This window comes from Gymnoscopelus microlampas (genome assembly GCF_963454915.1).
Source record: "Gymnoscopelus microlampas genome assembly, chromosome: 4".
In the NCBI taxonomy this organism is placed as follows: domain Eukaryota; kingdom Metazoa; phylum Chordata; class Actinopteri; order Myctophiformes; family Myctophidae; genus Gymnoscopelus; species Gymnoscopelus microlampas.
Genome location: NC_139941.1, coordinates 45,630,839 through 45,646,710, shown reverse-complemented (window position 1 = coordinate 45,646,710; position 15,872 = coordinate 45,630,839). Strand labels below are relative to the sequence as shown.

Genomic DNA, 15,872 nt, shown 5'->3' with positions numbered 1-15,872 from the left:
AGGAGGTTGACACCATTACGGAGGCTAACGGTCCGTCTATATGTGCATGCTGGGATCGATTAAGACACCATGAGTACTCCATGCCCTCCAGTAACGGCTCTGCCCGCTACATTAGTGAGCCTGCACTGAATTAATAATGGAGAATGTGAAATTGATGGTATCATTCCAGTGCAGTGCAGCACATCCATTATGTGGCAGTGGGGCACTAGTGGAGTGGAGGGTGCCGGGGTGGAAATGGTTCCCCGTTGAAGGCGGAGGGTGGAGGATACAGAGTGATGAACAGATGGAGGTACTACACCATATAGCATATACCGGCCCCAGACAACCCCCCCCCCATGGCGAAGAGGATCTATCTAGCTTGAAGCAGTGTGAGAATTGAGAAGATGGGCTGATGAACGAAGGCGATGAGGAATGTACTGTACAGTCCCAGGCATGTCATTTGTGTGGATGGAGCAGCTGCTACTGCATAAAACAGCCATCTTAATGAGCCATTTCCTCACATATTAATTCTTCAAATAAATAAATAAATAAATAAATCCTTCCGAGAGAGAGTGCAAAAATGATTCTGCTAATGGGTGATTTTACACTTCAGTCAGCCAAATTCAGATTCTCACACATTTACAAGTGACGTTTACAAGATCAGTTGGTTTCCCAAACTTTTACATGACAAGGACCCCCAAATGGGGAAATGGCTTTAATTTCTTTTTCACATTAACATGTCGCATCGCGACGTGTTGAGAGCATTAAGATGGGGGGGGGGGGGGTCAAATACATATTAATTTGGGGGTCCTTGACATGAAAAAGTTTGACAAACACTGGTCTAAAAACAACAGTATGTGATGAAATGACTTGTTGAGATGGACTTTTTATGCAGTGTGGGCCATGTTAACTCTCTCTCTCTCTCACTCTCACACACGCACACGCACACGCACACACACACGCACACACGCGCACACGCACACACACACACAAATGGACAGACAGGCAGGATGAGAGAGAGGTGAGAGAAGGCCATTACCCCATGAAGCTCCTTCAAACGATCCATGGCATTAAACAGAGGAGGTCAGAGGGGTCAACAGCACATACACAACGCAACACAACGCAACACAACAATACACAACTAAACAACAGTTCATCACTGTCGGGCGGAAACCTTGTATATTCAAAACCGTAACTTTTCAGGAAATGGAAAAAAAATAACGTGTGTTCCAATGGATCCAATCCAGTTATGATTTAGTCACAAGCGCTTGTCAATACTTTTCATTGGTTAAATATTTCTAAACGCCGCTGGCGTAGCGGTCCGGGCACCTTGGCTCCAAAGTAGCCTGACAGTGCTTGGCGGTCGCGGGTTCGAGTCCCGATCCCGACTGCCTTTCCTCGGTGTCACTCCCCATCTCTCTCCCCATTTTCTGACAAACTACTATCCTATCAATAAATTGGGCATAAAAAGCCCAAAAATATTTTTTTTTAAATACATATATTTCTAAACGTCAAAGTAACACATAACCACTTTCACTTTCAAAGATTTAAATAACAAAACGAGTATACAACGTGTTGTGAGCTTGTAGATCAGCTGTTTTCGCACATTTTGCATGAAGCTATTTTTTACGACATATAGTAATAAATAAAATAAAATGAAAAAGTTGAAATATGGAGATACAAGGTTTCTGCCAGACAGCAACGATTACAGGTCATTTTTGACAAGTGATGTCACACAACAGTTAAAGCATGAAATAGACTTTTCAGTGACAAAGCTCATCCGTTTACCGCACGGTCATTTATGTTTCTGGGGAGTTTCTCTTTGGATTGAAGGTGTTTTACATATTCCATTCCCATTCATTTGAAATGGATTATTATCATGTTGGCTCCTTCTCTGTTTGTAGTGTTTAATGATGACATCCAGATACTGTATATACTGTTAGTACACATTGAGATAAACACACTCACCTGACCCAGTATACAGTATAACAATTAAACACAATGTCCACCTTTAGAGAATAATATGTCCTCTTTAGCATTGTTTATAAATAAGAATCCTGTGTTAACTAACATTCGAACCCGGGTCTCCCACGCAGGAAATCCTGCATCAGGTTTCCCCACCGGGTAATACATACATTGCCATTGAAATGTTATACACATTGTGAGATGTAAGAAAAAAAAAGAGATGTTAAACTTACGTAAATGCAAAAGCCACCAGTGCCCCACTGACCACTATGAAGTCCAGGATGTTCCACAGATCTCTGAAGTATGCTCCAGGGTGGAGTATCAGCCCCAGGTCCACCATCTACAAGAAACACACCACATGTCAATGATGGAAAAGTAACTGAGTACATTTACTCAAGTACAGCACTTAAAGTACCACTTCACCCTATCAACCTATCTTAACGCGTCACATCACTTGTAGATCTTGATTTGAATGAGTCAAATGCTATCCCTCATCTCACAGTAGCCAGGAAGTATAAAATATTTGATTTAAAATTGCTTTATTTATTCATCTGTAATTTTATTTCAGTTTAGTACTATAGCGGTTTCATACAATTTAGTATAACAAATTTGTTACTGATTACATTAGCATAATCCATAGGAAGAGTGCAAAAAGTGGAGGAAATCACATAAGACTACTGTATTTTATAATAATTAAATAATAAACAGACAGCTTATACTCAGATATGGTTGCACTACCACATAATCGGCATAATCATTTCCATATTGAGAAAGGTTCATACATTTTGCAACAGATTTTGAGCATCAAATATGAAATATGGCGTATTTTGGCCATAATACATTATTGATTTTGATGATTGGTATTGGTCATTGTCAGTCATTTCTTTGTGTATTTGAAAAAAAGTTTTTTGTCAAATCTGCCCCGTGCCACTTGTGTTTACATGGCCTAAAAGCCACACAATTAAATTGCAATTATTTCTATGACAATTCATCGTCAAGTAAAATGTCATAATCGTGACAGCCCTACGTATAGCAGTAACATGACTGCAATAGCAATGTAATATTGCTTCTATATTTATATCTGAAGCAATATCGCCCATCTGTGCAATATAGATGATACATGACTACTGTACACGTCCATTACTGCTCACGCTGCCAATCAGTCCGACGTCTCAACAGTCCGACAAATGTTAGATTAGTGTGAGGTTTGGTTTCTGACCCACCGTGATTTGTTGTTATTGTTATTGATTGGTGATGTGGTTCAACAGAGTCAAATCTAGAGTGTTAATTTAACTTTAGGGTCTATTTGTTTTTACCCTATTAGAGTTAAATGTCTGTACTATGGATTGTACAGTGTAGATATGCCATATGAACTAATCTCTTTAAGTTGACCACTTTCCGTCTGTTCATTTTGTTTCTATACCACAATGGGAGTAAATGATTCCTGGTGTTAATTAACAGTGTTTAAAAAGGACCATAATGGTCACAGCACAGGGCCAGCCTTTGGCACCGACTCTCTTATGGCCATCCTTCATACTGGAGTACTTTCAGTGAACAGGGAAATCTAACTAATGACTTGCTCGGCATGCTGCCACCGACAGAACCGCAGCCAAATACATATTATTTTGACATGAGATGAAAAAGTTTTAAGAACCACTGTAATAGGATACATACCTTGATCACCATTTCAAAAGTGAAAACGCCAGTGAAGACATAGTCCAAATACTTGAGCACCTGCACAGGGATACAAACATCTCAGGATGAAAATGTACACTGACTGCATCCAAATGGAGCGAAAACTAATTATTCTCCTCTGCTTTTCAACAGCTGTTCCAAGATTCTCACTCGTATTGACTTTCTCTGAGCACCTGTTGTTGTTGTTGTTTTTATTTCTGTGTCCTGGGACATTGTGTGCCGTACAATTATGCATAATGAGTGTTTGTGTTTGCATTGCTACAGAATGTGTGTGTTGTGCTTGAGTGGGCATATATGTATGGGCACTGCAGGCAATAAAGAACCTATTTTAATGAATACAATGAATAACGTCTCTGTCAGGTAGAAACCTCATATGTCCAAAACTGTTCAAAACCTTTCAGGATTCAAATGAAAAAATAGCAGAAGTTCTACAAGCTCAAAAAGCATCGCTTTGCACTGCGTTTTGAGCTTCGTGGTAGTATGATCAAAAGAATTTATGAAAAAACACAAAAAATTAGAATATTATGGAGATAAGATGTTTCTGCCCGACAGCGATGATAAACAATCTGTATGTGTTAGAGCAGGGGTCTTCAACAGGGGGTCCGGGACCCCTAGGGGGTCCTCAGAGTTACAGCAGGGGGTCCGCCAAATCTTTGTGATATGATTATTATTTTTTTACATTAACCACTTGAACCCTAGCATCTTTTTTTCTGAAGAGAACTTTAGCCGAATTTTTTTTGGCAAAGAGTTATAGGTGTAGAGGGGAAAAAGCAGCAAACGTTTATCTGAAACAGAATTTTATAAAAACTAGAGGGGGTCCCTGCTTTATCTCTCTCTCAGCTAGGGGGTCCTTGGTCTGAAAACGTTGAAGACCCCTGTGTTAGAGTGTCTCAATAAAATATAACTAGTACAGTCCACAGTGGCGGGAGATGCATGGTCTCCTCACTCTTCCATTGAGAAAATGTCAAGAGTGGAAAATACTAGAAGTAGTACTGCCTGAAGCTCATACGCAGAATATCTTCCCTGGCCAAGCGGGGGGAATTCCCTCTTGGTTGAGCAGTAGATACTTGGGTCCAATGCAGGGTAGGACATAACAGTTATGGATTGCAGCTTTAAGTACTGGCAATAATACAATGTATCTTGTGCATTTTATAATATTATTGATTGATTTGATTTGATTTGATTTTGATGTGACATAATTGAATTCAGATGCTTAGGATAAAGCATTTAAAATGTGTGTGTGTGTGTGTGTGTGTGTGTGTGTGTGTGTGTGTGTGTGTGTGTGTGTGTGTGTGTGTGTGTGTGTGTGTGTGTGTGTGTGCGCGTGCGCGTGTGCGTGTGCGCGTGCGTGTGCGTGTGTGTGTGTGTGTGTGTGTGCACGTGTGCGTTTGTGTGTCTCACCTGGTTGAAAGGAACATCGGGCTGGACGGGGTCCTCCGCAGCCAAAGCGATGCTACTCATTGCGATCACTAGCAGAATACACATCTCAAAATAACGTAGGCCAGTGATGTAGTGACACAGCCTCCTCACACTGGGAGAGAGAGAGAGAGAGAGAGAAAGTAGAAGAGAGAGACAGAGAGACCGACAGTCAAAGAAAGACCCAGAACGGCATGTATTTTCTATAGATCTTAACAGCTAGCACTGTGACCAGCTATTAAACCAAGAGATTTCACTGTCAGTGCTTGTGAGGTCCTAACACTGTGGCAGTTATGGTCTGAAGGTGCACAGACTGTCTGTGACTGTGTGTCACACCACACCAGACGTGATAAAAATAAATCACATGTCTTGAATCGCGGGGATGCTTGTCATTTTTGGTTGAAGCAATATTTTACCCAGCACACACTGGCTGTCACTCTGTTCGCTATGGTGAAAATCGATGGGTTGGAAAAATGTTCCACAAGTTACGCAATTGGCACCGCTCCGGGCAAAAAAAACAAATAAATTGCGTCGTCCAGTGTGATCACACCTTGAGAAAGTGCTCCGCTTGATTAAAATAAAACATTTGTACCATAGATACCTGTAGATACAATTGATGGAGACATACGAATTTAACACATACACAACAATACAGTACATATACGGATGGACACACAGAGAGACAGGAAATGGCAGGAGATAGAGAGATGGGGTTAGTTTATGCAGCAAAGAGCCTAAGGTTTGTTTCGAACCAATCTGGGAAACCATCGGCAAAAAAAATATTATTTTGTTATTTATTGTTTATCTGTGTTGAGAGATTAGTTTTCGAACCAAGCCTTGAGCACTTTCAACCTGGTGTCCCTATTTTGGGCATGTCATTAAACTTTTCCAAAAGAAAAAAAGAAAATATATTTGTTAAATTTCGAAATGTTCAAAAATAGCTTGTAGATCAACTATTTTTTCTATTTGTCATACAGCAAAGTACATAGGGCTAAAAATATTAATAAAACCGTTTTCAACGGAGACAACAGCAGAGACATCCTGGTGGCTCCACCCGTTTGTTTGTATGCAGCATATTATCTAATAGAACATAAATACCATCTTTGAAGAACTGTGGAGTGTGGACATTTGTTGTTTGAGATGATTTACTCAGACCACAGAGTTTTCACGTTGTCTGTCTCAGTAAATGAAAAATACAAATGGGAGTGGACTACCCAATATCTGCTATTGTTGTGGTGTACATTTCATAGATTATTTATGCTGCAGTAGCCAGAAAAATATTGCACTATTACAAAGAATTATACCACTACAGTATGATTTATGAATGTTGAACCCAGAGTAGATCTTAACAGATCTAGCACTGTGACCAGCTATTAAACCCAAGAGATTTCACTGTCAGTGCTTGTGAGGTCCTGACACTGTCTGTGGCAGTTATGGTCTGAAGGTGCAGTCACACCAGACGTGATAAAAAATAATCACGTTGCTTGAATCGTGGGGGGAAGCTTGTCATTTTCGGTTGAAGCAATATTTTACCCAGCACACACTGGCTGTCACTCTGTCTCCATGGGTTGGAAAAATGTTCCACCTTTACAAGTTACGCAATTCGCACCGCACCGGGCAAAAGAAACGGAATAAATCGTGTCGTCCAGTGTGATCACACCTTGAAAAAGTGCTCCATTTGATTAAATAAAAAATTCAACAGTGGTCAAAGTAGTTTAATTTATTAATTGGTCTTTATCATGGTTTGTTTAGTAAACTACTGTAAATAGGCTTGTTGTTGAATAATAAAACAGTTCAAGTATATCCCTTACGGCAGTGGTTCTCAAACTTTTTCATGCCAGGGACCCCCAAATTGACACTTATTAGCCCGCGGACCCCCATTTGAAAAGATAAGCCAGGGGCCCCCATAAGAGAAGATTTTTTACGGCTCTAGCATTGATTCTCAACCATTTTAATTTCAAGGACCCCCAGTTTGACATGCATTAGGCTACGGACCCCCATGTAATGGCATTTGTATCGCTGGGACCCCAATTCATATTGTAAAATCAATGTTAATTTAACTCTGAGAGTGTACAAATGGAACCAAATGGACCCGTTAGGGTCCATTTGGTTCCATTTGTACACTCTCAGAGTTACAGACCAATAAGGGTCCCATTTGGTTCCTATCCATCATTTTGCTGGGGACCCCCTGGAACCCCCTCAAGTACCCCTGGGGGTCCCCGGACCCCACTTTGAGATCCAATGCCTTACGGCTCACAGTCTGTATGTAGTTCTCTCTTAAACAGAGATTAAATGGATGGAATGCGATCGTTTCAACTCACATATTGGTCTGTCCAAAGACGAACATGGAGCTGTAAGGCAGGATGGGTTTCGGTCCACACTGGCCCAAATCCTCTAGGGTCTTCTCATTGATGGGCATGGTCTCACAGTCCATACTGTTCACTGTGGGGAGGGAAGATGGAATGGACATTTAACGGCTTGATATACTTACCGTAACTGCGTGTGTTGCGCACCAAAAATAGCCAATCTATAAGCTCACAACGCGCCGCAGAGCAACGCATTGTGACCTTGTACATCTGCTATTTTTGATGTGCAAACACTGCTGTGCAACTATAAGTATAAGTCTGGCTTTAGTTTACAACTCAGCAACATCTACAAAACGTGTCTCAAAATGCTAAACGGTCTATATCCCCAGTGGTCTCGGTCAGCTACTGACTCGGTATGAAGGTGGTCTCGCCCGGGGAGGTGATGGTGACTGGGGGGTTGTGAACACCTGTCTGCGTTCCGGTCCGTCTCACGTTCCTCTGGTTGTCAGAGTCTTCAGGCCTATCGGAGGGCCACTGCTGGCCTTCGGGGGCCAGCTGAGGTGAGATGGCCTGGGAGTCCCCCTCAGAATCTCCATACCTGTCCCTGGGAGAGTTTTATTGTGTGAGGAGAAGAATATTGAAACAAATTGGTACTCTTCGATCTATAGTTTCTGACGTAAGCAGGTCATCATACTGCAGAGGCCTTCAATACTGTGACTGAGACAATCTTTTTTTTCCAAAAGGTTGTTACGGGATTAAATGTAGGTTCTACCTGCCGCTGTAGTGGTTGAACAATAAAACTGAACAGGAATAGATATTCCATAGGTTTCAAAATTCCCTGCAGAGTGGCTGGTCACAGAACTCACAGATAGACTTCACCAAAAATAGTGGAAAATATACTTTTGTGTGACATTATTGTACGACGAAGTAGGGCATTCATTTACGAAAAAAACATTAAAACGTTGAAATGTGAAGGTACAAGGTGTCCGCCCAACACCAACGATACATTCAGAAAAGTAGACTATGATTGTGAGTCCTGTACCAGGCACCACTCACATCAGACAGCGGTCACTATACTGTAACTGGTACCTGTTACTGTGAGTTCTCTCTCTTTCACTGGCATCCTCTCCCTCCATGGTGGACTGGACTCTGGATCCATGGGTCCTGTGCCTCCTCCTCTCCCCGTTGGTCCCCTTCTCCCCCCGTGAACACCTCTCGCCGTCCCTGTTGGACGAGCGTCCGTCCTTGTGTCGGGACCTGCGCTCCCCCCTGCCGCCCCTGCTGTTCAGGGTCCCGTTGTTGCCCTCTCGGTTTTTGTGCGAGTGATGGTGCCGATGCTCCCTCTCCCCTCCCGTTCCACCCCCCTCGTCGGCAGAGCTCTGGTGGTGGTGCCTCCTGCCTCCGTCTCGGCTGCGAGAGCGCTCTCCCTTCCCGTCCTTCCCCCGGCTGCCTCCGTCGTGGTGGTCCTTGGAGCGACTGTGGTGAACGTGGTGCCTCCCGTCCTTGCCCGTCTCCCCGTTCCCGTTCCCGTTCGTCTCTTCCCTGTCAATTTACAATTTAGGCATTTAGCAGACGCTCTTATCCAGAGTAAGCATTAGGGGTCCGCCGATATATCGTCCCGCGATATATCGCGATATTAAAACGTGACGATATGTATCGACGTGATGTCATACTGTATCGCAATATCTTTTCAATATTTTTTTGGGGGGCTACTGCAAGTTAGAGGAGTTCTTACTGTATGGTGTGTGTCATTTGAAATGTGAGGTTACCATAATCACAGAAATCCTTAATCATATTCCATCATATTCACAGGCTTTTGGAGAGAAATGAGACACTCCAGTCAGTTTCAGGTTAAAGCACTGCAGAGGGCAGGTGTGTGTGTCTGTGTCCAGCTGACGCTCGTTGACGCTCGTTAATGTTACAGGCATCGAGGCAATTATGTTTCTGCACTGTCAAATAGGCCGACATCTAATCTATAGCATCAAAGCCATAGATTTTTTCCAAGGGACCCTCTCTGGCTTATAGATATACTGTTCAAGCAGTTAATAACTAGGCTACACTTGGTTGGTAAAAGTCCAGATGACAATCAACTATAGGATACCAGCCAGGTAATCAACTATAGGATACCAGGTAATCAACTATAGGGTACCAGGTAATCAACTATAGGATACCAGGTAATCAACTATAGGATACCAGGTAATCAACTAGTATAGGATAACAGGTAATTAAGGTTACCTGTCTCTGTCTCGGTGGCGGTGGTGCCGTCGGGGCTGCGGAGGTGGAGCGTCATCGGAGGCAGCGGCGGGGTTCTCGGCGTCCTCGGGCGTGCGCGGCCTGTGGTTGTGATGGTTGTGATGGTGGTGCTGGTGGCCGCCTCCCTGCGGAAGTCTTAACAAAAACATAATTGAAAGATTGTTTAAATATGGCCTGTTTGGCCATAGTACTATTTTACTTAATAACTTAATTAAGTGAAGTCAATAATTTTGTATTCAAGCGTTAATCGCAGTTATTTGCACACGACACCTAATTGGTCAACTGGCCCTTACCCGTCACGAGGCTCCACCACCAGCGGGCGGTCCAGGTGGGTCTTCATGTCGGGCCGGATGTTCAGGGCGGCCGACAGGAGCAGGCGCTCCTCGGGCTCCAGCTCGCTGTACAGCGCCTCGCAGCTGGCACGGTTATGCCTCCGCAGCTGGTTGGCCCTCTGTTCCCACACCGACATGGCCTTCATAGACCTCTGCTGCTCCTTACTAGAGGGGGGGGGGGGGAGTAAAGAGGGTAAACATCAGCATTACTGAAGTTTAGAAATGAGAAATGTTACTTTTCTAATTTATTTTCATTGTATTGTGAATGAGGTCAATGTTCAAGTCCATTTCATTACCAGTCCATTGTTAGCGTCAACATACTGGAACTGACTTTGTCATTTCTATAAAGTGGCGAAACAATTTCCGTATAGCTAAAGTATAGCTGTGTATGAATTACTATGAAGGGTGAAAGATACTATGTGCTTTAAAAGTTTAGGGTCTTGTGACAGTAGCGCCCATGAAAACAGAAACAGTCGATGATTCTGGACCTCACAATGAAAAACATACAGTAATCCCTACATGCTGAATGACTACTCATGCTGAAATATATGGCCACAGTGCAATGGAGCTGTCAGCACAGCAAGCCACTGGGGCCAATCTTCTGGACACTCTGGAGAGAGCCCGTCTAAGGGTGTGCCAGAATAAAAGCCAAGCATATACTGTAGGTTCTGACATCCTACTGCTTTGCCCTGTCAATGTTTTTGCATAATACAATACTCTGCAATGGCTGAATGCATGCACCTTTGAGATGCCATGCTGTTGCTTACCTAGCCTTTCCCATGGCATTATATTGTATATAATGCATGGCACCTCTTCACGTGCTATACTTTCAGAGGCGTTCATCACTACTAATGAATAACTTTTCAACTACTACAAATTAATAAAGTAAATATTTAGTGAAAATAGCTGATCTACAAACTCACAAACCTTTCGGCAAAGATACATACATATTTTGTGTAGAGCGAAAACAGGAGGGGGGCCTGGTTTAGAGCCCTGAGGGACTCCTGCGGTCAACTAAGTATCTATGGTTTAAACTTTAAGTGGTTAAGGTCTGATCGCTGGTTGATTCTTCTTATATTATGCAAAAACACAGCCCTGAGCACGGCTCTATCCACTACAAGGTCATTTGGTCGTGGGTGGGTGGATGGAAAGACCAGGCTGTAGTCACTTAATGAATTACAACGTCCACATCACAAAGTATAGGCTACCACATGATGATAATGTTGTTTTCTGATTATGCCATGTTGTTTGAGAGTATGGGAACATGATCATGTATGGTTGTCACGCATTTATATATTTGTATACATGGTATTTCATATAATTTACACATATAAACTGTATTGGCCACGTCCTTATAGCAGCAGTTTGTTTGTTTGTTTTTACCTCAGGTAGTGGTGGTTTGGGGTGCAGACATAACTCCTACAAACACATGAAGGGAGCACATTGAAAGAAACATAAGGACAGACTAGGAAGCATTTTCAAATGACAGGAATAGTTTAAGCAGACAGTCTGACTTAAAAAAAAACACACACAGCTAGAACTCTTGGAAGACTGACTGAAAGACAGAAAGATGATAGAAACGCAATTTAAAAAACAAAACTTTCACAGAGAGCAGAGGGGTGAAATTACAAGGACAGGAGGTAGAGGCAGACTTATTGAACACACTCACTATAAACTGCTGCAAGTGTTTAACCACTTAAACCCTCTATACGTAGTCAGCTAGACTTGATTTGACATAGTCCGCTATTTTTTTCCCCTCTACACCAAATCTCTTCGCCGGAAATAGCCGATCTGCGACGTGTCGCAAGCTTGTATAGATCATCTCTTTTCGGTCCCAACACATAAGGATGCTAGGGTTTCAAGTGGTTAAACGTCATTCCGCCGATGTGGCTTGTGCCAGCGACTGTACGTGAAAAGATCAATGTTTGAGCGCTTCTGAAGCTGACTTGTTGTGTGTGTCAGTGTCAGAGTAAACAGATATCTGTCAGTCCAGTGTGGAGGGAGGGAGCGACGCGTTGGTAATTCGACTGTCTCTATACTGCTGAGTCACTCGGCGTCTGCTTCCGTTCCTACCGAGCTATTAGGGAGAGGAGCCCCTCTTAATCTCTGTCCTTCATCTCTACAGCACAGGCCTAGAGCCAATGAGGAAGCACTTTGACATACACACAGAAAAATAAAGGTGCCAGCTGGAACCAAAACTGGTTCTTCAGAGCGATAGCCATAGAAGAACATTTTCCGGTTCCATTTTTCAAACCTAGGTTCTTTAAAGAGCCATTTATTTTTAATGGTTCTATAAAGAACCCTTAGCCACTTAAACCCTCATCAACCAATGTCTCCCCTAGGGCTTTATACTTGGTCTGCTTCTTTTTTTCACCAAATCTCAGCATTTAAGAACCATTATTTTTCTGTATGTGTATGGCCAACCCGATCGCCAGAGGAAACGTTCTCATTGAACGTTTTTCAACGTTTCTCAAAATCCGTGCATAGACTACTGGAAAACCACAAATTCCGTGCATAGCCGCCTCGCATCTCCCCCATTGTGACTAAACCATTTCGGAGCCGCGCAGTCTCAAGGGAATTGTCGCCGTGTGAAGGACCACCGAGCGAGCTAAAGCGAGCGAGTTGCCGTCCTGAACATTGCGACATTCCCTTGAGCCTACTCAGCGGCGTTTGAGTTACGTACCGATAGGCACAGAATCGTAAATTTTGTTGTGGGGACTGCTCTACTTCCTGGTTTTTCCGGGTTGCGACTGGTTACGCCCACCGTGGGACTCCCCGTACATATGCACGGAATTTGGGTGTTTCTAGGCGACTATGCACGGAATGACGTGCACAAATCCGTGCAATGTATACTAATTCTCTGGCGATCAGGCTGGTATGGCACCACAACAGCAGTGGGCTTAAGAAACTCAATCACTACGACAAAGGCAAATACAGCACAGACACAGTACACAGTATGAACGACAACATAACGTATCCTTGGGCCCACCTCAGGTATTCAAGGTGCGCTCAGGTTCAAGTCAATGGGAAAACATGAATAAAAGAAATTGTCTAAGAAAGAGCAGTTCAATCACAAACCACCGAAACATGAGAACAGACACAATACACAGACATTACAGGAATAAAAACACAAAACGGTAGAGGTGGTGCAAAAATATGAACCCATGCACACACACATTCCCGTCACGAGATATAGAACAGAAACATTCAGGTGCAACATTCCTCTGTTACAATTCAACAATGAAGGAAATCAAAGAAACACAACATGGTACGACCCAAAGAGAGGGCATGTGGGGGGAAACAAAGGGATGGTACGACCCACCCATCCACTCGAGACATGATTCCTTTCTACACAGCAATTAAGGGAAGACCCGTTGTGATTGGGCGGTAGTCGCTGTGATTGATACTGTAGTTCTTCTTCTTCCTTCATTAACACATTGAGTGCCAGTCGCGTAGATCTACGCAAACCTATTTAAAGCCGTCACGTGCCAGTCGCGTAGATCTACGTCAACTGGTGCTTTTTTCTTTATTTCGAAAAAAAAGTTCACATTGCACTTTTTTCAATTTTCGATACGGCACATTTCATTGTAACACCACCGGAAACGGTATTATTCGGGATCCGGTTTTGCCGATCCCGTCGGCCTCCGTTCTAATGACGAAACTGAAACGCCATTTTCTCTTTGTAGTTTTTCTCCTCGCTGATCACTGTTTAACATAAACCGTTCTAACTACAACATGGAGGCACCGTTTGACACGCGTTTTTCACTGGTCGAACCAGGCAGATCACCGCGATGTTTAAAAAACAGTGCAGAGCTCAATCTTAAGGATTTTAACAAGGTCTATGGCGTCGCTAAAAAAACAAAAAAACAACAATAAAACGTTGGCACTGGTGAGTACATTATGAGATTAACCTCTGGCATGGAAAGTGTTAATTATCCTAACCTTAACCTCACAAAAAAATGCCTAAACCTAACCTTAACCCTAACCTTAACATCACACTGACGTGACATTTGTCAGGAAATGTTTTGGACCAAAAAAAAAGCACACCCACGGTGTGCTTAAACCGTGAACTTCAGACTGTGAGCCTACCACACGAACACAGTGAGTTATCAACATTCACAGGCTGAGAATGATTTTGGATGCCACTTGAACCAGGGGTTTACAGGCGGGTCTTCGCGTAGAAAATAATCATGCTCCCACGACAGGGCCTGTGGGTGGATGGGTGGGTGGCGGCGGAAGAGGAAAGGAGAGAGCGATGATTGTCGGAGTCAAAACGACATAAATTGTAACAGAGAGGTTAATAACTCACAGTGAGCTAACGCTGCAGACGGATGAGCTGCTAGACTGTGCACCTTGACCGTGCGTGACAAAACTGTTACATGCACAAACAAACAAAAACAAGATGGGGGGAGGGGGAGGGGAGGAACATCACAGGGAGAGAGGTCAGAGAGGACGGAAAGAGACAAATTCTCAGTTCAATTTTCCACCTCTCTCTCTCTCTCTCTCTCTCTCTCTCTCTCCCATGACACATCACGTGTCAACTCAACGGGCAGCCTTGGTTAAAGGAGCACTTAACCCATTTTCAACCTATCTTCATGCAATTGGTCCTCACTAATGCTCATTATAAGATGGCCGTCTTCTTCTCAGAGGAGGGCTGTGGACAGTTCAGAAACCATAATCGGTGACATCACCGGTGGGCACTGCAGGATTGGTCATTTCAAAAAAGATTTCAAAATTGTATAGATTTTCATTAATGCCTTTTATTTTAGAGTGCTAACTCTCCAGGAATCCCCATCAATGATGTCACGGTATAGGCGGGTTTCTGAACTGTCCATAGCCCACCGATGAGATGCAGAGCTACCAGATGGAAATGGTGCCATCTTATGATGAGCATTAGTGAGGACCAATCATATAAGGTTGAAAATGGGTGAAGTGCTCCTTTAAGGAAAACAACACTAAATACTGAAGGAAAAGAAATGTCACTCAGTGCTCGCTTTGAAACTTTTGCCCACCAGCACTCTGTCGGTTAGATAAAGATGCTTTCATTGGATGTGAAACGTGGAGGGCAAAATGTCTCAAAGCCTCTTAGTCTAGCAACAAGACAAGTCAATGAAGAGACAGACTCTAAATGTAACATGCTGAAACGGAGACATCATTTAGTATTAACACAAAGGTAAATACATTTAAGAACAGAAAGAGTTAAAAGACAACGCTGCACATTTTAAAACCACCAGTGATATGGACAATATAGTGTGCCGTATATATATACCTGTTCAGAAGGGAGAATAAAGATTATACTTCGTTGCACGCCAGTGTTGCGCGCTGAAAATAGCCGATCTACAAGCTCGTTGTGAGGTTGTAGATTGTCTACTTTCAGGGCATGACACCATCGTAGGACGGAGTATAAATCAATCATAACATCATACATTGTTGTGGGTGGAACGTGACAATAAACAAGGAAAACCTAGAGGCGTGCACAGTTGAGTGGTGTTACGTGGCACATCACTTAGCTTTCAAATGCCATCATCTTTCTACTATGAACGGTTCAGAAGTTAGTTATCTATGACAAATGTGTTAATCGATAACTGACCTCTTGACTTTTGACCACCAAATTGCGCTATTATGTCTGATATTCAGCTCAGAGAAGATGTATTATATCGTCGCTGTTGGGTGGACACCATGTATGTCCAAAACTGTTACTTTTAAGGAAATGGAAAAAATGTGGGAAAGTGTTCCGATGGATCCAATGTAGTTATTATTTAGTCACAAGCTCTCGTTGTTATTTTTCACTGGTTAAATATTTCCCACAGACACACTTAACCACTTTCACATTCACTTTTAAAATGTTTCAAAAATTGTTAATATTTTCGCTACTTTTATGCGACGTTCTTGTACGAAGTAAGGCATTCATTTACGAAGAAATATA

The 15,872-nt window shown here is 42.9% G+C and overlaps 1 protein-coding gene across 1 annotated transcript in view; it reads right to left on the bottom strand.

Moving 5' to 3' along the window:
- cacna1ba (calcium channel, voltage-dependent, N type, alpha 1B subunit, a) overlaps positions 1 to 15,872 on the bottom strand; it is a gene marked incomplete at its 3' end in the record, with an annotated part of 165,251 nt that overhangs the window by 44,157 nt on the left and 105,222 nt on the right. Inside the window, 10 exon segments of the mRNA XM_084056021.1 lie at positions 2,178 to 2,284; positions 3,619 to 3,678; positions 5,041 to 5,170; positions 7,377 to 7,497; positions 7,772 to 7,965; positions 8,451 to 8,903; positions 9,597 to 9,695; positions 9,878 to 9,903; positions 9,907 to 10,111; positions 14,256 to 14,318. Of these exon segments, the coding sequence (XP_083912147.1) occupies positions 2,178 to 2,284; positions 3,619 to 3,678; positions 5,041 to 5,170; positions 7,377 to 7,497; positions 7,772 to 7,965; positions 8,451 to 8,903; positions 9,597 to 9,695; positions 9,878 to 9,903; positions 9,907 to 10,111; positions 14,256 to 14,318 (1,458 nt within the window).